The sequence below is a fragment of the Apteryx mantelli genome, chromosome 23 (assembly GCF_036417845.1).
Source record: "Apteryx mantelli isolate bAptMan1 chromosome 23, bAptMan1.hap1, whole genome shotgun sequence".
Lineage (NCBI taxonomy): Eukaryota > Metazoa > Chordata > Aves > Apterygiformes > Apterygidae > Apteryx > Apteryx mantelli.
This window is the reverse complement of record NC_090000.1, coordinates 10,625,509-10,649,910: the sequence shown is the minus strand read 5'-3', so window position 1 is coordinate 10,649,910 and position 24,402 is coordinate 10,625,509. Positions and strand designations below refer to the sequence as shown.

The following is a 24,402-nucleotide window of genomic DNA, read 5'->3' as shown; positions in this document are numbered from 1 at the left end:
AGAGAGCATACTGTGCAGCACCTAAGGCCAGGGAGAAACAGAGCAGGCCTGTGCAGTCCTGACAGGAGAGGTGTTTGCTGCCTGAGCCGACACTGCAGCACCTTGGGGCTGGCGATGGAGGTGAACTACTCTCCTGGAAGGACAAGTTGCCACTGAAAAGTCCCCGGGCCTGGACAGCCTGTGATCCAGCCACCCAGTGGACATCATGGACATTTATGGAACAGCTAATCCTGGATGCCATTTCAAGGCACGTGAAGGACTGAAGAAGGTGATCAGGAGTAGTCAGCATGGCTTCACCAAGGAGAAATCATGCTGAAACAATCTGATAGCCTTCTATGATGGAATGATTGGCTGGGCAGATGAGGGGAGAGCAGTGGATGTTGTCTCCCTTGACTTCAGCAAGGCTTTTGACACTGTCTCCCAGAACATCCTCATAGGCAAACTCAGGACGTGTGGGCTAGATGAGTAGACAGCGAATTGGTGGGTAGAGAACTGGCTGAAAGGCAGAGCTCAGAGGGCTGTGATCAGCGGCGCAGAGTCTACTTGGAGGCCAGTCTTGTTCAGCTTATTCATCAATTACCTGGATATAGGGATAGAATGCACCCTCAGCAAGTTTGCTGATGATAGAAAACTGGGAGGAGGGGCTGATACCCCAGAGGGCTGTGCTGCCATTCAGATGGACCTGGACAAGCTGGAGAGATGGGCAGAGAGGAACCTCAAGAGGTTCAACAAAGGCAAGTGCAGGGTCTGCACCTAGGGAGGAATAACCCCATGCACCAGGACAGGCTGGGGGCTGACCTGCTGGAAAGCAGCTCTGTGGAGAAGGGCTTGGGAGTACTGGTGGACAACAAGTTGACTATGATCCAGCAATGTGCCCTTGTGGCCAAGAATGCCAATGGTATCCTGGGGTGCATTAGGCAGAGTGTTGGCAGCAGGTGGAGGGAGGTGATCCTTCCCCTCTACTCCACCCTGATGAGGCCACACCTGGAGTACTGTGTCCACTTCTGGGCTCCCCAGTACAAGAGAGACATGGCACTACTGGAGAGAGTCCAGCGCAGGGCTACAAAGATGATTAGGGGGCTGGAGCATCTCTCGTAGGAGGAAAGGCTGAGAGAGGTGGGCCTGTTCAGCCTGGAGAAGAGAAGACTGAGGACTGAGGGAGAAGATCCCCATCTTGTCAATGTGTATAAATATCTGAAGGGAGGATGTAAAGAGGATGGGACCAGACTTTTTTCAGTGGTGCCCAGCAATAGGACAAGAGGCAACGGGCAGAAGCGGAAACACAGGAAGTTCTGTTTGAACATGAGGAAAACCTTCCTTCCTGTAAGGGTGACAGAGCACTGGCACAGGTTGATCAGAGAGGTAGTGGAGTTTCCTTCTCTGGAGATATTCAAAAGCCCTCTGAACACAATCCTGGGCAACGTGCTGTAGATGACACTGCTTGAGCATGGGGGATTGGACTAGATGATCTCCAGAGGTTCCTTCCAACCTCAACCATTCTGCGATTCTGTGTGTGATTCTGTGTCTGTGTGTGGGCAACTGGCTCCCACCTTCCACCTCCAGTGATTATAAAGGGACCGTAGACAATGAGATCACATACAGACATCTGTTGCACACACTTCAGCTTTGGCAAGAGGAATGCTACTTGCTGTGAGTTGGTGGAGTGCACAAGAGGGATCTGAATCCCCCTCCACCCCAGGGGCTTCTAACCTGGCATGAGATGCCCAGATTGACTCATCTGAAGTAATACCTGAAGAATGGGCAAATGAACTCCCTCCTTGTCCCCATCTAGGTTTCCTACACAGTTAAGAGATGGGAATAGTGGCTGCCAGAGTGGGATATTTCCACCTTTCTTAGATAACCATCCTCTGATGAGACAAATTCTAATGCTGCAGTCAGGCTGTCCTTTTTTTTTTCAGAGAGAGACCATAGGTGATTATTTTAGTCTGCTTCAATGAATATTTTGCAAGAGGAGGGAGCAAAAGGACAAATAAAGTCACGCCTCCAGCTGTGCCACTCTTCCCGAGCAGGGCCAGGCTCCTGGGATGGAGGCAGCTCCTGGCAACCTGGCAGCACTGCCAAGAGACAGCTGTGTGCAGGAGCAGCTCCTCCGCAAAGAGCAGCAGGGCTCCGGGCACTTCCTACAGGTGCCAACATGAGACAAGCAAGATGAGCGAGACAAGTGAGACAGAAAGAAGTTAAAGATGTTCAGGGCTGGGAGGATGGCTGAGAGCTCAGTGGTGGAGAAATCTTCATAGCCCCTAACACAGTAAGTGTCTCCCTGCAGCGCAATGCCCACGAGGTACCTGGAGGAGTCCCCCAAAGCTACCACATCCCTTGGCCAATAGGATCTGTCAGGATGGCTCTCCCCATTTTCCTTGTGTGGAGCAGGAGGTGCTTTAGAGCAGCGATTCCCTGCCACACCGTCACAGGCACAGGGATGTTGCAGGGGAGTGCAGCTGGCGTTTGCACAAAGATCTGCCCAGGGCTGTGATACAGAGCCGTGTCCCTGTACCCGAGGGTGCTGTGTGCCTGGGGCAGTGACTCTGTCGCCTGCGAGGGTCAGCACTCAGCCTGCCTGGAGAACTCCCCTTGGCACTGTGGGGAGAAGCTGTGGCTGGAAGGAGAGACCCCCTGCAGGGCAGGTTCATTCTCCATTTGAGAGGGTGCTGCATGGGTCAGGGCTGTCACAGCTCCTGCTCACTTCCAGGACATTTCTGGAGGGTCCATTTCAAAAGGAAGGTCAAGGCCAGAGATACCTGAAAGCGATGGAACTTTATTGAGTCTATGCTTTCAGTTTTGTTCTCTTTGGGTGGGGTGCAGTGTTATTGATTGGTCAGGATTAGAGAGGGGACTGGGACTCCAAAACAGCGACACTGAGAGAGCAACAGTTGTGGGCGGAACTCAGGAAATCCCTTCAACCACCCCTCAGCCTACAGACAGAAGCAGCATCACCTTCCCAGCCTCAGCAAGGGTTGTCTCACCTGCTCCTTAGCTCCTGCAAACTCAGCCCAGGGGTCCCTGGGCAGTGCCCTGCTGCTGGGAGATATCTGCAGGGCAGAGCTGCGCAGACAGCGGGTGGGATGTGGTCTGTGAGCACTGACAGGGGAGAGACGTGGGGACAGAGAAACAGCTCCCTGCAGGGACAGCTGCAGGCAGCAGAGTCATGCTCAAAGCGTGAGAGGAAATTACAAAATCCAATGCCTCCTCTCCTCTCCCACCCAGCACAACCCTCTGCCCTCCAGGCTGTGGGTCTGTGGCATGAGTCATTTCCTTGGTATATCATGGTATTGCTCTGTTTCCCACTTGTTCATGCTGCTCTTGTTCTTGCCCTGGGACTCTCTGGGCAGGGGGGGTTCAGATGCAGTTCAGACACTGACCCTGTGGATCCTGCCATGCAAATGTGTCCTTGATACTGAAGTGCCCAAGTCCCCCTCTAACCTGTGCAGCTCTGAGCAATGCAGTGTGGGGGGCTGGGAATGAGCCAACTCTCTCTTCAGGACATCCCATCCTTAAAACATTCAAACATTTCTCTGGGATGTCTGGCTGGACTGCAAGCTGTCCTCCAGAAGGGCACAACTTTCCCATTGCATTGCAGTGTTATCTCCGTGCCCCATGAAGAAGTCGCCTAGATACTGAGGCCACGGAAATGCTGCTGGGAGGCTGGGTGTGGGCAGCTGGAATGAGCCCAATGTGTTCCTGGCTAGAAAGGGAGTGCTGAGACCTCCCTCAGATGCTCTGGGAATGGGTGCCAAGTTTGTTGATATGTGCTTTCAAACTAGATTCCTCTGCTCTCAGTGGTGTCATTTCTTTCTAGGGTAACGTGAGTGCAATTGTCCTGCACCTCAGAGGTGTGAGCACAGGGCAGCTGTGAACAAGGTGGATGGACAAGGCAGCTCTCCTCCCTCTGCACTAAAGCCATAGTGAATCCTTTTGCCTCTCAGGAGTCACAGTGGTCCACCGGAGTGCAGGAGCAATGCTGAGGATTTCTGTCTCCTCACAGCAAACTCGGCCAGCACAAAACAGAGCTCAAGTCTTGCAGCTCGGTGACTGTTCTGCCGAGATGGGGAGAGAGAAAGTGTTTGTTGCGGGAGAGGGGGTTATGAGAAAGTTTTGCTCACAGCAGTCTGTCCTAACTTGTCTACATCTCTTCTTCCTTGGACAGTCCCCCTGTGCCCCAAGAGAATAAATGTCCAACAGCAGCTCCCTCAACGATTTCCTCCTCCTGGCATTCACAGACACGCGGGAGCTGCAGATCTTGCACTTTGCGCTCTTCCTGGGCATCTACCTGGCTGCCCTCCTGGGTAACGGCCTCATCATCACTGCCGTAGTCTGCGACCACCACCTCCACACCCCCATGTACTTCTTCCTCCTCAACCTCTCTGTCCTGGACCTTGGCTTCATCTCCACCACTGTCCCCAAATCCATGGCCAATTCCCTGAGGGACACCAGGGCCATTTCCTACTTGGGATGTGCTGCCCAGCTCTTTTTCCTCATTTTCTCTCTTTCAGCAGAGTGTTTTCTTCTCACTGTCATGGCCTACGACCGCTTTGTTGCCATCTGCAAGCCCCTGCACTATGAGACCCTCATGAGCAGCAGAGCTTGTGTCAAAATGGCAGCAGCTGCCTGGGCCAGTGGTTTTCTCAATGCTCTCCTGCACACTGGAAACACATTTTCAATACCATTCTGCCAAGGCAATGTTGTGGAACAGTTTTTCTGTGAACTTCCCCAGCTCCTCAAGCTCTCCTGCTCAGATGCCTACCTCAGGGAAGCTGCTGTTATTGTATTTGATCTTTGCTTAGCCTCTGGGTGTTTCATTTTTGGTGTGCTGACCTACGTGCAGATCTTCACTGCTGTGCTGAGGATGCCCTCTGAGCAGGGACGGCACAAAGCCTTTTCCATGTGCCTCCCTCACCTGGCTGTGGTCTCCCTTTCTCTCAGCACTGTCATGATTGCCTGCCTGAAGCCTCCCTCCATCTCCTCCCCAGTTCTGGATCTGGTGGTGGCTGTTCTGTATGCGGTGGTGCCTCCAGTAGTGAACCCCCTCATCTACAGCTTGAGGAACAAGGAGCTCAAGGATGCGCTGAGAAAATTGGTTCAGTGGGTACAATGTCAGCACCAGTAACTGTCCTGTGTGCATCTACTCCTCCTTCCCAGGGTAGCTGGCATCAAGGCTAGGTGGTGTTCAGTTCTTGCTTCCTTGCTTTTCTCTGTTACATTCGCATTAAAAGAAAAAATGTTCTGGTTCATGCCGCTTGTCCTCAGGAATCTCTCATTTGAATCTGACCCAGAGACCTTGTTGAAGCAGGAAGACAGGCTTCTCCCTTCATCAGCAGAGATGGGGGCACCTCATAACCTGCTAGTCTGAGATCACTCAGATGCCCTCAGGGCAATGCGGAGAGATTCCCTCTGTAGTGTCTCTTTTGGCGATGACACCAAGAGAGTTCAGGGGGACACAGTCAGGCTCAGAGGAGTAAAATGGGATGAGAGCATGGGTCCCATGTCCATTAGGAGAGCACAGCTCTCCTGGCCACAGTCAGGCTGTGATCTCACACTCATCTCCTGCGAGGGTGGCAGCAGGTGTCGCTGTGGGCTGCTCCCTTCCCTCTACAGTGCTCCCATGCTCACAGGGGAGTGGGAGTGGAGGGGAGGAGAATCTGGATGCAGCCTGTGGGGACAGACCCTCTGCTCTTCAGGACCATCCCCTCATTGCTACAGCAGGCATTTCCTGGCTGCAGCCTTCGCATGGGGGCTGCAGCTTTCCTGGAGACACTTCCACTCACAGCAGCAGGACTTTCTCTTTTCAGGGCTGTTCTCCTCATTTCCACACTTTCCTGTTGTGCTCTGGTGTGTGTATACAGCCCAAGAGTTCTCAAAGTGTGGAGGTTCTCACAGTGTGGAGTCAAATATGCCCAAGGGATTACACCATAAAAAGGCCTGCTGCTCTGCCTGTGAACTCCATGGACTCCAGAGGACAAGCTCAGAGTCCCAGTGTGGGGGCTTATTTCCCAGTGGATCCAGGGCTTATTTCTCGGTGAGCAGTGTCAATGGAGATGGTGAATGGTCTCTGAATTGCCTGCCTGGGACGTGTGTCCCACATGTGACAGTGCTGATGGCAGATGCCTATCCTGCTGGAGGGGAATCTGAGCCCCCAGGAGAGCTCAGAGGATCTCCGGGGACAGCATGTGACTGGGGGTGCACAATGAGTGGAGCCTCACAAAGTGAGGGACAGTCCATGGTGGAATAACCAGAAGGTAAAGGACTAGTTGCATGTATGCATAGGAAAACGAGGTCTCTGCAATCCCTGGAGAGGCAGTGGGGACCCCGGAGGCCCAGGGAAGGGGGACTGGAGAGTGAGTCATGCACCCTCTGCAACACACCACAGACTGGAGCTACTGCATACCAAAATACATCTGCTGCCATTGCAAACGCCCTGGGATCATGCTGAGCGCCATGCATGAGCACAGACAAGTGTCTGCAGTATCAGTGGTGTTGTGCCATGCCTGGCTGGGCCTGCTTCCCGCCCCAGCCAGCACAGCCAGGGCAAAGTCAGGAGTCACTATGTGGCCTAACAGCCCACTCACTCTGCAGAGCAGCAGCGGCAGCCCGCGGCCCTGTGGGGAGCACAGGGGAGGGGTGCAAGAATGGCCGTGCAGGCCAGCATGGACACACTCACCTGGGGAAAAGCTCTCTGGGGAGCAGGGACGTCCCAGAGAAAAGCAGGGCAGCATTCAGAGAGAGAGAGAGAGAGAGAATGAAAATGAGAAGCAGGTTTCTCTGAGCATCAGCTTGAGGCAGGCTGCTCTGTCCCTGGGGCAGCAGGAGGTGCTGGAGGGGCTGCAGGGCCAGGGCTCTCATGCTGTCCTGGGGAGCTGGGTGGGCATGAAGTGGCTGCAGAAAGGCAGGGAGGAGGGATCTCCTGGGCACAAGAGCAGGGGAGACACAGAGTGACTGGCATCATTGTGGGGCCTCCTCCCCTTTGCCAGGGAGCTGCTCCCCTTGTCCTTGGGCCTTGCCAGAGTCCTGCTGTGGACATGCAGAGTCTGGGGCATACAAGCACCTGGCCCCTGCCCAGCCCAAGCTGGGCCCCCCACGAGTGTTAATAGACAGCTCTACTGCAGGATCTGCCAGGGTCTGGTGCAGAAGAGAGGCCATGCAAGGCTGGCCTTTTCCCCTCCATTGGGATACAGAGACCTGCAGGAGGACCATTTACCACAGCACCGTCGGTGTGAGCAGCCAGCACTGGAAAGGGGTGATGTGAGGGGCTGGTCTGGGACGATGGCTCTGGCGCAGCTTCCTCAGTGTGTCCATGCAACACAGGGAACAACCTGGGCTCTTCTCTTCTGCACCTTCCATGTCCTGGTGCCTTTCCCAGGAGGCCTGCATTTGCCTGGCAAGCGCACTGGTGTGTGCTCCCACACTGCCCATTCTCATACAGTAGCCGAATGGCAGCATTTTTACTCTCCTATGGCTGTATCTTGTGATTTGTGCCTTCATGGACAAACTCCCAGACAGATGTGACCCTCTTCCCCCACTCCCTCCCCCAGCACAGACTCGTATGCTGGCACAATTGCTCGTCCAGCTACAGCCATCTTGTGCTGTGAATAAAGTCTGGGAAGCCTTTTCCCACAGGGTTTCTGTGCGTCAGGTCAATCTCAAGAGAAGGACTAGTGCCGGCAATGCTAGTGAAGCCAGGCAGAGCTGGAGAGAAACACATCCAACTGTTCTCAGAGTCACAGAGCTGCCAGGATGGGAAGGGGCTACTAGAGTTCTCCATTGCAGCCCCTGCTGCAAATGGAGCCAACCAGATCAGGTTTCCCAGGGCCTGGCACCATCAAGGTGTGACTGTCTCCAAGGATGGATGCCCCCAAGACTCTGGGCCCCAGCTCCCAACCAGCTTGGGAGCCTCCACTGGGCTTGTGCCAATGCATCGAGCTCTGACTGAGGCTGGGGAGCTCAAACTGGACCTTGTGCCCAGGCATGGTCTCTCCTGTGCCGAACCAAGGGGAGGAATGCCTTCCCTCACCCTGCCGGCTGCACTCTGTTAACACAGCTGGTGAGCCTTGCTGCCCAGGCATGCTGCTGACTGCAGCTCCCCCCATGGGGGACTGCCAGGACATGGTCATGAGGGTCCCCATGGCAACTGCAAGGGCTTTGTGATGGGAGTGACATCATGCCCTGAAGGCCACTGTGCTGGCTGGGGTCGCCATGGTGACCGTGTCCTTGTCCTGGCCAGGGCCACTGAGTCCCCACTTTGAGGAGAGCGGCTGAGGCAGGAGGCAGCAGCTCCCCTCAGTGCCGGAATGGCAGGTCTCCAGCAGAGGATCGTGGGGATGGCCACGGAGCAGGAGGTGAATGGCCTCTCCCAGCCCACAGACAGTCTCCTGGGTGTGCAGGAGCACAGAGGAGTAAGCGACAGGGCTGGAGGGTGAGGTTGGCAGTGGGAATGGGACCCACACGGAGAGGGCGAGGGTGTGGGGAGGGGAAGGCGGGGTGGGACAGCCAGCCCTGAGGTCCTCCAGAAGGAGGTGAGTTTTTATTCCTGGCCCCTGGGGTAGAGCTGGGGCATGCGAATGCTCTAGGACCCCCACGGACATGGTGAGCTCAGCACTGAGAAGCAGAGAGCAGCTCCAGGCTGAGCTCAGCCCAGCCATGACCGGCCATGAGCTTGCCTTAGAAACAGAGCCGGGGTTTCCTGCCCTTCAGGGGCTGCTTGTGCAAACACACCTGCCTGCATCCCATCCCTCTTTCTCCCCATAGCTGGGCCACAGGCAGATGCTTGCAGTGATGCAGCACAGCCAGGCCTGGGTTTCATCTCACCAGGATGGGCTACCTTTTCTCCCAAGCCCAAGGAGCTCACGGGCCTCTGAGAAGAGGAGACAAAAGGTACATGGCTGAACAGAGACAGTGGTAAAGCTTCCTCCAGCCTCCTCAAACCTGCCAATAACAACACAGGAGGTGCCTACAGAGACCAGGGGGTCCCCTGCACCCTTGCAGGCTGCCTGCCTGCTCTGCACAGAGAGTTCACACCTCAGATGTGTGGCTTGCCTGAAAATCATTTGCCCCCTCTTCAAACACACAAGGGCACCAGAGCATGCAACCCTCCGAGCCCAGGTTTGGTTTCCCATCCCTCAGCAGGCAACGAGCAGGAACAGCTCCCAGGGACTGGGAGCACCTGTAGTTCCCAGTGCTGTCAGGACAGTCCCGCAGTTCCTGGATCTCTGGCCTCTGGCTTGGCAATACAGAGGCTTTTCCCCAGGCTCTGCTGCCAGCGTGAACTGGCCTTGAAGAGCACAGTATTCCCACAGCTGCTTCTTGCTTGGCTTCTCCAAGGCTCCCCAGGTGCTTCTCCACTTCCCCAAATCCTTCTGCTTCTTTGCAGTCCCTTTCCCCCAAAGAAGGCCCCCAAAGACCACAGTCATCCAGCCCCCAGTCTGCCTCTGCTCCACCACTCTGCACCCAGCATCAGGGCCCAGTCCTGGCATCTCAAACACACTTGCATGCCCTTGGGATTGTCCTGTCAGCCCCATTCACCTCCTCCCCTGCCCCATGCAAACCAACAGGCAGCACCTCCAGGTTCCTGGGCAGAAATCTGCGCTTGGCCCATAGGGACCACAGCGAGGCCCAGCAGTGTGCCAGGGCATCCCTTGGAGCCTCCAAGAAAGCCTCCTGTGCCCATCGCTTGCCCTGCGATAATGAGCCCTCTCCCTGCCTGGCTGTTCAGAGCAGGACAGCAGCCACCTTCATGGGAGAGTGTGGCCATTGGGGCTGGCATCAGGGGTACAGGACATTTGCCAGGTGGGATGGATGGAGCACAGGGAGGGAAGGATCAGGCTCACTTGGCCTTTCTTGTTTGCTTCTCTTGCAGAAGGACAGGGTGGAAGAAAGGAACAGGGAAATTGAGCACATCAGGACAGCGCTTTTGAAGCAGGTCATAGGGATCTTACACGCCCATTTCCCTGTGAGTACACAGAGATCTTGAGAGCGAGTGCACAAGCATCGGCATGCTCAACACCTGTCTTCAGCAGCTGTGAGGAGCCTGGAAGATTCCCCTCACAAAGTACCCACAGGGTCGTCCTTACAGCCCCAATCCAGTGACCCACATGGAGGATGCACATGGGAGAAGCCACACCGGCCCCACACTTTTGCCCCACAGACACTTTTGCCCCCATTTTGTGGCAGGGAGGTGTGAATGCAGGACTCAGGCCGGATTTTCACATGGAGCACTCCAGAGCAGAGACATGTCCTTTCAGCCAAGCCTCTTATAAACGCACATCAACAGCAGATGTCAAATCAAACCCACATCTGGCTGGCAAGGAAAGCTTTTCCATGCTTCAGAAACCCTGCTCCTAGAGAAGGCGTGCCTCTAAAGGCCCTGAAACACCAAGGCCTCCCAGATGACCTCACCACTGACAATGCAGTGGTCACCCAGTTGGCAGAGGACGCTGTCCAAAACATTCTGGCGAGGGTGGAAGGTCTGGGAGCCTCTGTCTGCCTTATAAAGAAGGCTCCTCCGGAGCTCAGGGAGAAACTGTCCTGCAGGGCTTTTACAAGAGCATGGTCCCCTAAGCAATTCTAGGCAGAGCCTCTAAGGAAAAGGGGGTTAGTTGCTGCAGAGATTCCATCTTGTGGTTTGGAAGTGGAAGAACAAAAGCCCTCTCTTCTTGCTTCAACTTCCCTTCAACTAGCCAGGCGGGACATTTGTGCCCTGACCAGGGAAACTGAAGAGCGTGTCTGCTCCACGCCTGCAGTCAGGCCTCAGTCTTCCAGACAAGCACTGTGAAGGCCATGGATGTTGCAAGGACCTGCAAAGAGGAGAACTCTTCCCCTGATTAACCAGCACCTTTCCGGGCACTCCTGCTCCTCCCCAGGAGCCAAGAGGGTGCCGAAAGGGGAGAACCAAGGTGGGCCAGCATACAAGGAGCAGGGCAAATGCTGGGCAACCTGCCCAACAGTGCCAAGGCTGCCATATGCGCCAACTGAAGGTGATTTGTCTGAAGCTTTCAAGGAAGTATGTAATGAGCTAAGGAGCAGGTTGCTCCCAGCTTCCAGAGACACCTGTGCCCAGCAGGCTGAGGCACAGCCCTTGGACACAAGGGCACACAGCAATGACTCTCTGCTAAGCGACTTCTCAGCATCCCAAAGCAGAGACCGGCAGCCTCCTGAGTGGCAAGTGTCCCCCACTGAGAAATTCATAAGCACCATCATGATGGAGCTTTCTCAAGGGCAAGGTGCTGCTCCCGACTGCGAGGAGTGCTTGGGTGCAGACAGCGATGCTCTTCCTCGGAGCATGGTTCAGTCGGTGTGTGCCCAGCTCCTAGCGCAATTTGGGTCCCAGCTAACAGAGCAGCTGTGCTTACAAAGGGAGTGCAGAACTCTCTGTGAGGCTGCAGCCAGGCTGGTGTGGAAGGGGATCTCTGGGGCCTGGCTCCAGACCTGCACACTTGCAGAAACATCACCCCAGCTGCGCACTGCAGCAGACAGTGTGGTGGAGGAAATGCACCAGGACCCTGCAGAGCCCTACAGCCCCTCCAAGCCTTCCCTGCCCAACACCAGCAACCTCTCCCTCTCCTCCCTCCTCATCAAAATGCTTTCACAGAAACTTGTGTCCCTTTTTTCCCACCAGGGACTTCAATGCTGAGACTGCTCCCTTGGTGAGGGATATAACTGGAAAATTATTGCCAACAGTGGAAGGGAGGACAGCAGACGACAGTGAAATGGGCCAGCCCAAGTCCACAACATCTTCCCCCAGTGAGTCTGCAGGACTTTCTCAGGGCATCCTCCATGAACCAGGCATGGCAGGGAGGGCTGAGAGCTGGGCACCTGCCCCACACAGCCCCGCACCGCCTGCCGCAGCCCTGCAGGACACAGTCTGGCGGCTGCTGGTGGCAGCCTTGAGCCGTGCTAGGCTGCAAGCCCAGGACCTGGTGGGCGGCCGTCCCAGCCAGACATGGGTGAAGCTGCATCAGAGCTCAGCGCGGCTGTGACGCAGGGGCTGTCTGCACACACAGTCAGCCTGGCTGCGTCAGCAAGCAGAGCCCAGGACCAGACCACAGAGCCTGACAAAACCATGAACCCTGTGGCTGACACCACGAATAGGGATGTCTTGTCACAGAGCAGATCTCAGCAAGACCTTGGCAGGGATGAAATGCACCCCAAGAGACACGTGCCTGAGGCAGCAGCACTTCCTGAGGAGCTCTCCAGGTGGCAGCAAGCAGGGCCTGCTAGCGACTGCCCCACAGCAGTGATCAGCACCCCTGGGGGCCCCAGCACTACTGGTGGGGCCATTGCCCCAGCTGCCTCAGGCATGGGGGCCAGGCTGGGGCCCCGGGCAAGGAAGGGTTCACGACAGCCAGATTTGAACATCGTCAGAGAGTCGGGGGCTTCTAAGAGTCCCCTGCTCTGCTCGCTCCCCAGCACTTGCAGAGCAGTTGCCGGAGAGGCAGCCAGCAATCCCAGCAGTGTGCTTCTTGCCCCACCAGTGCCCCTGGGAGCCAGCCCAGGGTCTTCTCCCTTAGCTGGAGGCCCTTGGCACCAGGTGAGCCTGGGGCACAAATTCAGCACTGACAACCAAACGGAGCCGGACACATGAGCCTGGGGTGTGCGCAGTGGGTGCAGAGAACTGCCCCCTCCCATGGACCACCAACCCTGCCTGCCCGTGGTGCCAAGCCAAGCCAAGCTCTCACCCTCAGCCCTTTGCCCCCTGCATTTTCTCCCATGGGGGAGAGGCCCAGGCCTCTCCCTTTCAGCCTGCTTGAGGTGACTGCACCCTGTGCACAAAGGCCTGATGTCCTCTCCATCCCCTGCCCTACCGTCTGCCCTGCGCATGGGTGCAGAGGGAGGAGGGAAGGAGCAGCCCAGCAGCCGCCACATCATACAGCCAGCCAGCCAGTCCCTTTGTGCCATGCACCTGGCCAAATCCATTAGCCCCTGCCTGTCACAGCTTCCAGCCCAGCACCACTGTGAGGGATTCCCCCACAACACAGGGTGCCCGTTCAAGTACTTGCCACGCTAATAATGGTGGGAAGTTTTGTCTTCTCTCGGATGGGAATTTCCCTTGCTGCAGCTGGTGCTGCTGCCTCTTGTTTTGTCCCTGGGCACCCCTACGAAGGGTCTGGCTCCATCCTCTCAACACCCTCCCTTTAGGCAGCCACAGACAGCAGTAAGATCCCTCTACACTTCCTCTTCTCCCAGCTGAACCGATCCAGTGCCCTTGGCCTCTCCTCATGTGTCCTTTGCTCCAGCCATGATGTACTCGGGGCCCTCCACTGGACTGGCTACTGCATGTCACAGAGTCACAGAATCACAGAATGGCTGAGGTTGGAAGGGACCTCTGGAGATCATCTAGTCCAACCCCCCTGCTCAAGCAGGGTCACCTAGAGCACATTGCACAGGATCATGTCCAGGCAGGTACTGAATAGCTCCAGAGAAGGAGACTCCACAACCTCTCTGGGCAACCTGTGCCAGTGCTGTGTCACCCTCACAGTGAAGAAGTTTATCCTCATATTCAGATGGAACTTCCTGTGTTTCAGTTTGTGCCTGTTACCTCTCGTCCTGTCGCTGGGCACCACTGAAAAGAGTCTGGCTCCATCCTCTTCACACCCTCCCTTAAGATACTTATACACAATGATAAGCTCCCTTCTCAGTCATCTCTTCTCCGGGCTAAACAAGCCCAGCTCTCTCAGCCTTTCCTCATATGAGAGATGCTCCAGTCCCCTAATCATCTTTGTAGCCCTACGCTGGACTCCCTCCAGTAGCTCCATGACTCTCTTATACTGGGGAGGCCAGAACTGGACACAGTACTCCAGATGTGGCCACACCAGGGCTGAGTAGAGTGAAGGATCACCTCCCTCAACCTGTTGGCAACACTCTTCCTGATGCACCCCAGGATACCATTGGCCTTCTTGGCCACAAGGGCACATTGCTGGCTCATGGCCAATTTGTTGTCCACCAGGACTCCCAGGTCCTTCTCCACAGAGCTGCTTTCCAGCAGGTGAGCCTCCAGCCTGTCCTGGTGCATGGAGTTATTCCTCCCCAGGTGCAGGACTCTGCACTTGCCTTTGTTGTACTTCATGTGGTTCCTCTCTGCCCATCTCTCCAGCTTGTCCAGGACCCTCTGAATGGCAGCACAGCCCTCTGGGGTATCAGCCCCTCCTCCCAGTTTTGTATCATCATCAAACTTGCTGAGGGTGCATTCTGTCCCTTCATCCAGGTCACTGATGAATAAGCTGTACAAGACTGGACCCAGTACTGACACCTGGGGGACACTGCTAGCTACAGGCCTCCAACTACACTTTGTGCCGCTGATCACAACCCTCTGAGCTCTGCCATTCAGCCAGTTCTCAATCCACCATTTCACTGTCCACTCATCTAGCTCACACTTCCTGAGCTTCCCTATGAGGATGTTATGGGAGACAGTGTCGAAAGCCTTGCTGAAGTCAAGGTGGACGACATCCACTGCTCTCCCCTCATCTACCCAGGCAGTCATTCCATCAGAGAAGGCTACCAGGCTCGTTGAGTATTATTTCCCCTTGGTGAATCCATGCTGACTAGTCCTGATCACCTTCTTTTCCTCCATATGCTTGGAGATGGATGGGCACATGAGGGGAATGTCTTATTTAGAGAACAAAATCTCCCCGTCATGGGCAGCACCAGGTTTGACTCAAGCAATCTTACAAATAACAAAAGGGTGTTTGGTAAGTGTGGAATACAATGCTAAATCAAAGATAGCAGCTAAAAGAAAAGGAGGTGCCCTTGTGCTTGGATGCTATTTCAAAAATTAGAAATAGATTTTGCAGACATGCCCCCGAAAGAAGGGCAGAAACATCTGCTAGTCATAGTTGATCAATTATCCCGTTGGATGGAAGCATTCCCAGTCAGGAAGGAAGGCTACAGCCCAAGTGGTAGTAAAAGCCTTATCGAAAGATCTCATACCACACTTTGGGGTACCAGAGGAGATAGATTCTGATCAAGGAGCTCATTTTACCGCTGAAATAATAAATGCAATATATGAAACATTAAAAATTCAAAGGAGACTACGTACACCTTATCCTCCTCAATCTTCAGGGCAGGTAGAAAGAATGAATCGTACACTGAAAAATGAAGTCAGCTAACATTTGTAGGGAGACTCAAATAAAGTGGACAGAAACATTGCCATTAGCGTTATGGGAACTAAGATGATGCCCGGGCCCAAGCCATGGGTTGACCCTTTCCGAAATTCTGTTTGGCAAACCAGGTAGAATCCCAGGGACTTTTGTTTATTTGTTACACTCTGCAATTATTTCGTGCTACGTGTTTAAATGTGATTTGGGGGTCATTTCTGTCTTTTATAGCTATTACAAGTTTAACCCTGCGCTGGGAAAATAATCACATTGTACAATTTATGAATAGGGTCTCACAGGTGGGGAATGTGTCAGAATGCTGGCACTGCCTACACCACCCTCAATCCCTGGACGCCAATTCTGGTTGGCTAGCAGAGCCTGTTTCTGGTTTAGTCTGGTGTCCGTCAAACTTGACATGTTTACACCTTAGGGTTCCAGATTTTCGGCAGCAGCCCTTTAAGGCACATTCATATGAGAAAGCTCCATGGTGGGTCAACATGCCTCAGGGGAACCTTAGAATTTGGGTAGGAGAAACAACTAACTGTAACTACACGCTACGGTATAATTATATGTAAGAAAGGTTTCAAGTGGACTGTTCAAGTGCCAGCAATAATTCTGATGTAAAAACTGCATGGACTTGTAAGAATAACTCGATAATTGGTATGTACTGTCAAAGATATTATAATATTTCTTCTTCAAATAACACATATATCTTGGGGAGTAATGGTCAACTTAGCCCTGATAATAGCAATTGGACTGTGTACATTTGCAACTATAGTAGCTGGTGTCTAGGTGAAAACCCTTTTCAAATGATCTATCTAGGCAAATGGGAGCTATCAAAATATAAAATTACCACTGAGATTGATGTTACCTCCTGTCCTACTGGGCACAGAAACAAGACCATCCTAGCAGAGAAACCTACTATTCTGACATCCGGATGGTTCTGGTCATGTGGAACCAACACCTTCAAAGTTTACCACCACGATGGGCCAGCACCTGTACTATTGGACACCTAGCCCCTTATGCCTATCAAACAAAGAAATTAACATTAGGCTTTTTGCACACTCACTATCCAATATGCAGAAAAAGGGACACCTCTAAGCCCATAGTGAAAAGACCTAAAAAAATTTCATCAGTTTGTGCGTGCACGGTTTCCAGGTCTAGGCGAGGCCAAGTTAGAAAAATCTACAGGCATACCTCGTTTTATTGTGCTTCGCTTTATTGCACTTCGCAGATACTGCGATTTTTACAAATTGAAGGTCTGTGGCAACCCTGCGTCGAGGAAGTCTATTGGCGCCATTTTTCCAACAGCATGTGCTCACTTCATGTCTCTGAGTCACATTTTGGTAATTCTCACAATATTTCAAACTTTTTCATTATTGTTATATCTGTTATGGTGATCTGTGGTCAGTGATCTTGGATGTTACTATTGTAATTGTTTTGGGCCACCATGAACCATGCCTATATAAGACAGCAAACTTAATCGATAAATGTTGTGTGTGTTCTGACTGCTCCACTGACCGACCATGCGCCCATCTCTGTCCCTCTCCTTGGGCCTCCCTATTCCCTGAGACACAACAATATTGAAATTAGGGCAATTAATAACCCTACATTGGCCTCTAAGTGTTCAAGTGAAAGGAAGAGTTGCACGTCTCTCACTTGAAATCAAAAGCTAGAAATGATGAAGCTTAGTGAGGAAGGCATGTTGAAAGCCCAGACAGGCTGAAAGCTAAGCCTCTTGCACCAAACAGTTAGCCAAGTTGTGAATGAAAAGTGTGGAATCAGGAGAGAATTTGGGAGGAAAGATAAGGGGACACAAAGGAGAAATGGTACCCGGCAGACAAAGCACACCACCCTTTTGCAACATGAGTAACAAGCTAGAAGGTGAAGGCCAGACAGCTTGTTCCAGCTGCATGGCGGAGGAGGGAGTGATATGGGGGTATCACGGTCTGCCCCTGACCACAAAGGGTTGCACGCTGAAAAAAATAATTGCTGCTCACGGACTCACTGTTGACCTGTAGTACCCCTAGCCTCATTATCCCTGATTAACATATTAAAAACCACACCCTTTGCTGCATAACAATATGTAAATAAGGGGGGCATACCCCACAACAACCGTGCAGATGGCAATCTGGCCAATGAAGTATGTCTGCCGCACTTGCACATCCCACCTTCAGCAACTATAAAACAGAGGATAGCTCACTAAAGCTTTTGGAAGGGAAGAAAACTGACCCCCCAACCTGTTCACTGGAGACTGCTGACAAGCAAGCCTCCTTCTCCCCTCCCCCAAACAGGGATGCCTCTGTGGTAAGATTTGCCCCTCCGACAAACAACGTCAGACGTTACCCTGGAAAATATATTATTATTGGAAGCGCTGAATTGTTAGTTTGAGCTCATAGAAAGAAAATTTGTAGCAGCAAGTGCATTTATCAACGGCAATTTGGAACCTGTTGTATCTGTCACTTTAATAAAATCTTATTCTTTTTTACTTTGTGAAACGGGCTCAGGGAAAGTCCTCACACAGGGGGCTCTGGCAGGCAAACGTAAATTACAAAGATAAGGAAGGGCCTTCCTTCCCTCCCTTTCACGGGACTGTCGCGTGAAAGGGAGGGACGGAAGGCCCTTCCTTATCTTTATAATTTACGTTTGCCTGCCAGAGCCCCCCTGTTTGAGGACTTTCCCTGAGACAGTTTCGCAAAGTAAAAAGAATCTGTGTAATTTACATTTGCCTGCCAGAGCCCCCCTGTTTGAGGACTTTCCCTGAGACAGTTTTGCAAAGTAAAAAAGAATAAGATTTTATTAAAGCGACAGATACAACAGGTTCGGAATTGCCGTTGATAAATGCACTTGCTGCTACAAATTTTCTTTCCATGAGCTCAAACTAACAATTAAGCGCTTTCAATAATAATATATTTTCCCGGGTAACGTCCAACGTTTGTTGGAGGCGCAAGTCTTACCAAAGAGGCGTCCCTGTTTGGGGGAGGGAGAAGGAGGCTCGCTCGTCAGCAATCTCCGGTGAACAGGTCAGCGGTTCAATTTTCCTCCCTTCCAAAAACTTTAGCGAGCTATCCGCTGTTTTATAGTTGCTGAAGGTGGGATGTGGAAGCGCGGCAGACATACTTCATTGGCCAGGTTGCCATTTGCGCGGTTGTTGGGGGTATGCCCCCCTTATTTACATATCGTTATGCAGCAAAGGGCATGATTTTTAATATGGTAAGCAGGGATAATGAGGCTGGGGGTACTATAGGTCAACAGTTAGTCTGTGAGCAGCAATTATTTTTTTGGGATGCAACCCTTTGTGGTCAGGGGCGGACCGTGATACCTCCGTATCGCTCCCTCCTCCGCTGTGCAGCTGGAACAAACTGCCTGGCCTTCACCAGCTAGTTCGTTACTCATGTTGCAAAAGGGTGGTGTGCTTTGGCTGCCACGTACTGTTTTTCCCGTGTGCCCCCTTATCTTTCTCCCTGAATTCTCTCTTGTTCCCACAGGGACAGTAAATGAAAAGTTCTTGAAGGAAATTCAAAGTGCTACTCCACTGAACACACAAATGATAAGAAAGCGAAACAGCCTTATTGCTGATACAGAGGAAGTTTCAGTGGTCTGGATAGAAGATCAAACTGGCCACAACATTCCCTTAAGCCAAAGCCTAACCCAGAGCAAGGCCCTCACTCTCTTCAATTCTATGAAGGCTGAGAGAGGTGAGGAAGCTGCAGAAGAAAAGTTGGAAGCTAGCAGAGGTTGGTTCATGAGGTTTAAGGAAAGAAGCTGTCTCCAAAACGTAAAGGTGCAAGGTGAAGCAGCAAGTGCTGATGTAGAAGCTGCAGCAAGTTATCCAGAAGATCTAGCTAAGAGAATTGATGAAGGTGGCTACACTAAACAACAAATTTTCAATGTAGATGAAACAGCCTTATATTGGAAAAAGATGCCATCTAGGACTTTCATAGCTACAGAGGAGAAGTCAATGCCTGGCTTCAAAGCTTCAAAGGACAGACTGACTCTCTTGTTAGGGGCTAATGCAGCTGGTGACTTTAAGTTGAAGCCAATGCTCATTTACCGTTCCGAAATTCCTAGGGCCCTTAAGAATTAAGCTAGATCTACTCTGCCTGTGCTCTATGAATGGAACAACAAAGCCTGGATGACAGCACAGCTGTTTACAGCATGGTTTACTGAATACTTTAAGCCCTCTGTTGAGACCTACTGCTCAGAAAGAAAGATTCCTTTCAAAATACTACTGCTCATTGACAATGCACTTGGTCACCCAAGAGCTCTGATGGAGATGTACAACAAGATTAATGTTGTTTTCACGCCTTCTAACACCACATCCATTCTGCAGCCCATGGATCAAGGAGCAATTTTACTTTTAAGTCTTATTATTTAAGAAATACATTTCGTAAGGCTATAGCTGCCATAGATAGTGATTCCTCTGATGGATCTGGGCAAAGTAAATTGAAAACCTTCTGGAAAGGATTCACCATTCTACATTTTGATGTTCATTAGGAACATTTGTGATTCATGGGAAGAGGTCAAAGTATCAACATTCAGAGGAGTTTGGAAGAAGTTGATTCCAACCCTCATGGATGACTTTGAGGGGTTCAGGACTTCAGTGGAGGAAGTAACTGCAGATGTGGTGGAAATAACAAGAGAACTAGAATTAGAAGTGGAGCCTGAAGATGTGACTGAATTGCTGCAATCTCACGATAGAACTTGAACGGATGAGGAGTTGCTTCTTATGGATGAGCAAAGAAAGTGGTTTCTCGAGATGGAATCTACTCCCGGTGAAGATGCTGTGAACATTGTTGAAATGACAACACAGGATTTAGAATATCACATAAACTTAGTTGATAAAACAGTGGCAGGGCTTGAGAGGATTGACTCCAATTTGGAAAGAAGTTCTATTGTGGGTTAAATGCTATCAAACGGCATCGCACGCTACAGAGAAATCCTTTGTGAAAGGGAGAGTCAGTTGATGCAACAAACTTCATTGCTGTCTTATTTTAAGAAATTGCCACAACCACCCCAGCCTTCAGCAACCACCACCCTGATTAGTCAGCAGCCATCAACATCAAGGCAAGACCCTCCCTCAGCAAAAAGATTAGAACTTGCTGAAGACTCAGATGATAGCATGTTTTAGCAATGAAGTATTTTTTAATTAAGGTATGTACATCATTGTTTTTTTTAGACATAATGCTATTGCACACTTAACAGACTACAGTGTAGTGTAAACATAACTTTTATATGCACTGGGAAGCCAAAAAAATTGTGTGACTCACTTTATTGCAATATTCACTTTATTGTAGTGGTCTGGAACCAAACCCACAATATCTCCAAGGTATGTCTGTAATGTCAGTATCCCCGCCACCCTTGAAATCATTCAAAATGCTACTATGAATGCCTTTAAACAATCTACAAATAAAAGTGAATGCTCTCTCAATTAGCCGTCCAAAATCAATGGGCTTTAGATTACCTATTGGCCACACAAGGAGGAATGTGTGTGCTGGTAAACACCACCTGTTCTTTCTATGCAAACAAATCAAATTACTAAGGCCAGCCCTCAGGAATCCCAGACCCTAGAGACCACGGAGAAAGTCTGCAGAAAGAAAGACTTTCCCTTGGTGGAGGAGGATCGGGTTAGAGATCGTTTAGGCAAACGTGACATCCACAAATCCATGGGCCCCAATGGGATGCACCCACGAGTGCTGAGGGAGATGGCGGATGTCCTTGCTAGGCCACTCTCCATCCTCTTGGAAAGGTCATGGAGAACAGGAGAGGTGCCTGAGGACTGGAAGAAAGCCAATGTCACCACAGTCTTCAAAAAGGGCAAGAAGAAGGACCCAGGAAACTACAGGCCAACCTCACCTCCATCCCTGGAAAGGTGATGGAGCAGCTCATCCAGGATGCCATCTCTAAGCATGTGGAGGAAAAGAAGGTGATCAGGAGTAGTCAGCATGGCTTCACCAAGGGGAAATCATGCTGAACCAATCTGATAGCCTCCTCTGATGGGATGGCCATCTGGGCAGATGAGGGGAGAGCAGTGGATGTTGTCTCCCTTGACTTCAGCAAGGCTTTTGACACTGTCTCCCATAACATCCTCATAGGGAAGCTCAGGAAGTGTGGTTTAGATGAGTGGACAGTGAGGTGGATTGAGAACTGGCTGAACGGCAGAGCTCAGAGGGTTGTGATCAGTGGTGCAGAGTCTAGCTGGAGGCCTGTAGCCAGCGGTGTCCCCCGGGGGTCAGTACTGGGTCCCGTCTTGTTCAGTGTATTCATCAGTGACCTGAATGAAGGAACAGAGTGCACCCTCAGCAAGTTTGCTGATGATACAAAACTGGGAGGAGGGGCTGATACACCAGAGGGCTGTGCTGCCGTTCAGAATGACCTGGAAAGTCTGGAGAGACGGGCAGAGAGGAACCTCCTGAAATTCAACAAAGGCAAGTGCAGAGTCCTGCACCTGGGGAGGAATAACTCCATGCACCAGGACAGGCTGGGGGTTGACCTGCTGGAAAGCAACTCTGTGGAGAAGCACCTGGGAGTCCTGGTGGAGTGCAGGTGGACCATGAGTCAGCAATGTGCCCTTGTGGCCAAGAAGGCCAGTGGTATCCTGGGGTGCATTAGGAAGAGGATTGCCAGCAGGTCGAGGGAGGTGATTCTCCCCCTCTACTCAGCCCTGGTGAGGCCACACCTGGAGTACTGTGTCCACTTCTGGGCTCCCCACTAAAAGAGAGACATGGAGCTACTGGAGTCAGTCCAGCAAAGGGCTACGAAGATGATTAAGGGACTGGAGCATCTCTCTTATGAGGAAAGGTTGGGAGAGCTGGGCCTGTTCAGCCCAGAGAAGAGAAGACTGAGAGGAGATCTTATCAATCTGTATAAGTATCTGAAGGGAGGGAGGATCTGGCCAGACTTTTGTCATTGGTGCTCAGCAACAGGACGCAAGGCAACGGGCACAAACTGAAACACAGGAAGTTCCATCTGAATATGAGGAAAAACTTTTTCACTGTGAGGATGACAGAGCACTGGCACAGGTTTCCCAGAGAAGTTGTGGAGTCTCCTTCTCTGGAGATATTCAAAACGCGCCTGGATGCAATCCTGTGCAACATGCTCTAGGTGACCCTGCTTGAGCATGGGGGTTGGACTAGATGATCTCCAGAGGTCCCTTCCAACCTCAACCATTCTGTGATTCTGTCATCCTGTGAAATCAAAACAAACTGAATATGATGTACATGTCACTCAACGACATGTACGTACCTTCCATCGCATAGCAGTCTCTCCTTAATGGCCTAGCAACAGCTTGGTCGTGGTTGTGGTCATTGCTAACAAGTTCCAGGAGTGTGGGCAGGGCATGCTTTAATAATTTTGATGTTAATTCTGGTGGTAGGAACTGGTGTTTTTCTGTTGTGTCTTGTTCATGGCTCTACTTGCTTCTCATATGTAAGGGGATATAAGTATAGAGCAGCATAACATTGAAAGCAGGTATGCATGAAATAAAGGAGAGAATGTTAATGCAATTTCCACTGTACTCTAGTTTTGCAGAAAAGAGCAGGCAAGGTCACACACCCTGCAAGCAGAACATCTTAGCCCTGTTTCTCATGCAAAGTTGAAGAACTGCAAAGAAACCAGTTTAATCCAGCCAGCAGTACAAAAGTTGCTCAAAGGTAACACCAGAAGAGGTGCAAAATCAGCTAATGAATAATTATCAGACCAGTTAGGGCTTGCGCAGAACTACTTCACACTGTAACATGGCAAGGGGATTGGTAGAACTAAGAATCATGGATAGTTCTGACTGGTTATATAAAATAAAGTATCGAATATGGTTATATAAACTGAAGTATCGAATGTGTAACAACTTGCCTTCGCTTGTAAATTGTAACAAAAAACTGCTCAGAGGTCCTTCTTGTGCTCCCAGCCAAGAGGCACCTTCTTGCTAGCAATAAAACTTAGCAACTAAGAAATCTGACTCCTGCTGCTCATTACTGGTGCCCATGAACGAACAAAAGAGAACAGATAATTTACCACTTAGCCAGGAGGAAAGCTGGACAAAGTTCATGAGAAATGGGAAAACTTCCCCAGATTTGCTGCCTGGCCTAGCTCATGGCTTAGGAGCCTGGCAGGGACCAGGGTTCCAGAGAAAGCCCTCTGGATGACGTGTGCTAAGGGCACGTTTGCTCTTTTCTGGCATATCATCTCTATCTTAAGCACTGCAGAGTGAGAAACCTTGCTGAGGACTTTCAAATACAGAGAGCCTGCTTTGGTGCCTAAAGCAGGAAGGCTCTGTCCTGCCCCATATTGGCCTCCATCCTACTTCTACAAAAGGAACGACCCACAGGAGAAATCTGTTTTGAAGCTCACCAAAGCATCTCAGCCTCTGGCTGTGCTTCCTTCTGTTTCATCCCACATGACTTTAACCCTGTAAAAATGCCAACCCCCAAACCAACCCCCCCAAGCCCCAGATTGCTGCACAGATCTGCCCAGTGCAGAGACCTGTCAGTGCAGGGGGGCAGACGTGACTTCTCCAGTGCCCCATTTGAGATATTTCACAGCCTTGGCCACTGTCTGGAGACATTCCTGAAGGATTTATCAGCAAGTTTTAGAAAATAACTGGCATAAAAGAAGGTGACTGCTTTCCAGGACATGAGGGGAAATCTCTCTGCTCTCTTCCTGGCTGTGCCATTTCCATGGCGGTGACCTGCTGATCCCATGCATGACATGAGCTGAGGTCACAATGGGCTGTGCCACATCCCAGGGAGGTCCCCCCAGCACCGTGGCGATGCCCTCGCTTGTGAGGCCCGGGCACTGCTGGCCACTGCTCACACGATCCCCACAGCTGCCCTTCAGAGCCGCTCCATGGCAAAGAGAGGGGACAGGAGGCACCAGGGACACACCGGGGCCCCTCGCCAACAGGCAGAGGAACAAGGGCACATTGGAGAGATGTTTTGGGTGATGAAACAGGAAGAGTATCCTTTTTCCCCGGATGGGGAGGTGAGCCGAGGGCAAGGGGGCAAGTGAGATGGAGGACTGCTGGACTGACACCATCAGCCCAGACCACAGTTCCTTGTTCCCAGTGCTCCTGCGGCTCTCCACCAAGGGTAAGGACTTTGGGAGCTCCTTCCTGAGGTCTTTCACAGAATCTGGTAACTGCAAAGACTGCTGTAGATCCCAGGCTGTGGGGTGGCTGAACAGGGCTGGGGGCTGCCCCAAGAGCCCTGCCTGAGGTTCCCAGTTAGCTCAGGGGACAATGTGGCAGCCAGGACTGCTGGGTCCTGGGGCTGGGGCTGCCATGAGCACCAAGGCTACTGTGGGGCCA

At 51.7% G+C, this 24,402-nt stretch overlaps 1 protein-coding gene across 1 annotated transcript; it reads left to right on the top strand.

Moving 5' to 3' along the window:
* The first annotated feature begins 771 nt into the window (after nt 1-771).
* Nucleotides 772-5,125, top strand: LOC136994002 (olfactory receptor 14C36-like). The gene is made up of 3 exons (XM_067310041.1): nt 772-898; nt 4,239-4,327; nt 4,571-5,125. The coding sequence occupies exons 1-3, from the start codon at nt 772-774 to the stop codon at nt 5,123-5,125; spliced, it is 771 nt and encodes a 256-aa protein (XP_067166142.1).
* Nucleotides 5,126-24,402: the final 19,277 nt, after the last annotated feature.

Bases quoted from the DNA above. Each gene is read 5' to 3' on its own strand.
- LOC136994002 (XM_067310041.1), top strand. From the start codon at position 772: ATGCACCAGGACAGGCTGGGGGCTGACCTGCTGGAAAGCAGCTCTGTG. The intron at 899-4,238 runs GTATCCTGGGGT...TGGCATTCACAG, and splicing joins TGTGGCCAAGAATGCCAATG to ACACGCGGGAGCTGCAGATC. The intron at 4,328-4,570 runs GTAGTCTGCGAC...ATCTGCAAGCCC, and splicing joins ACGGCCTCATCATCACTGCC to CTGCACTATGAGACCCTCAT.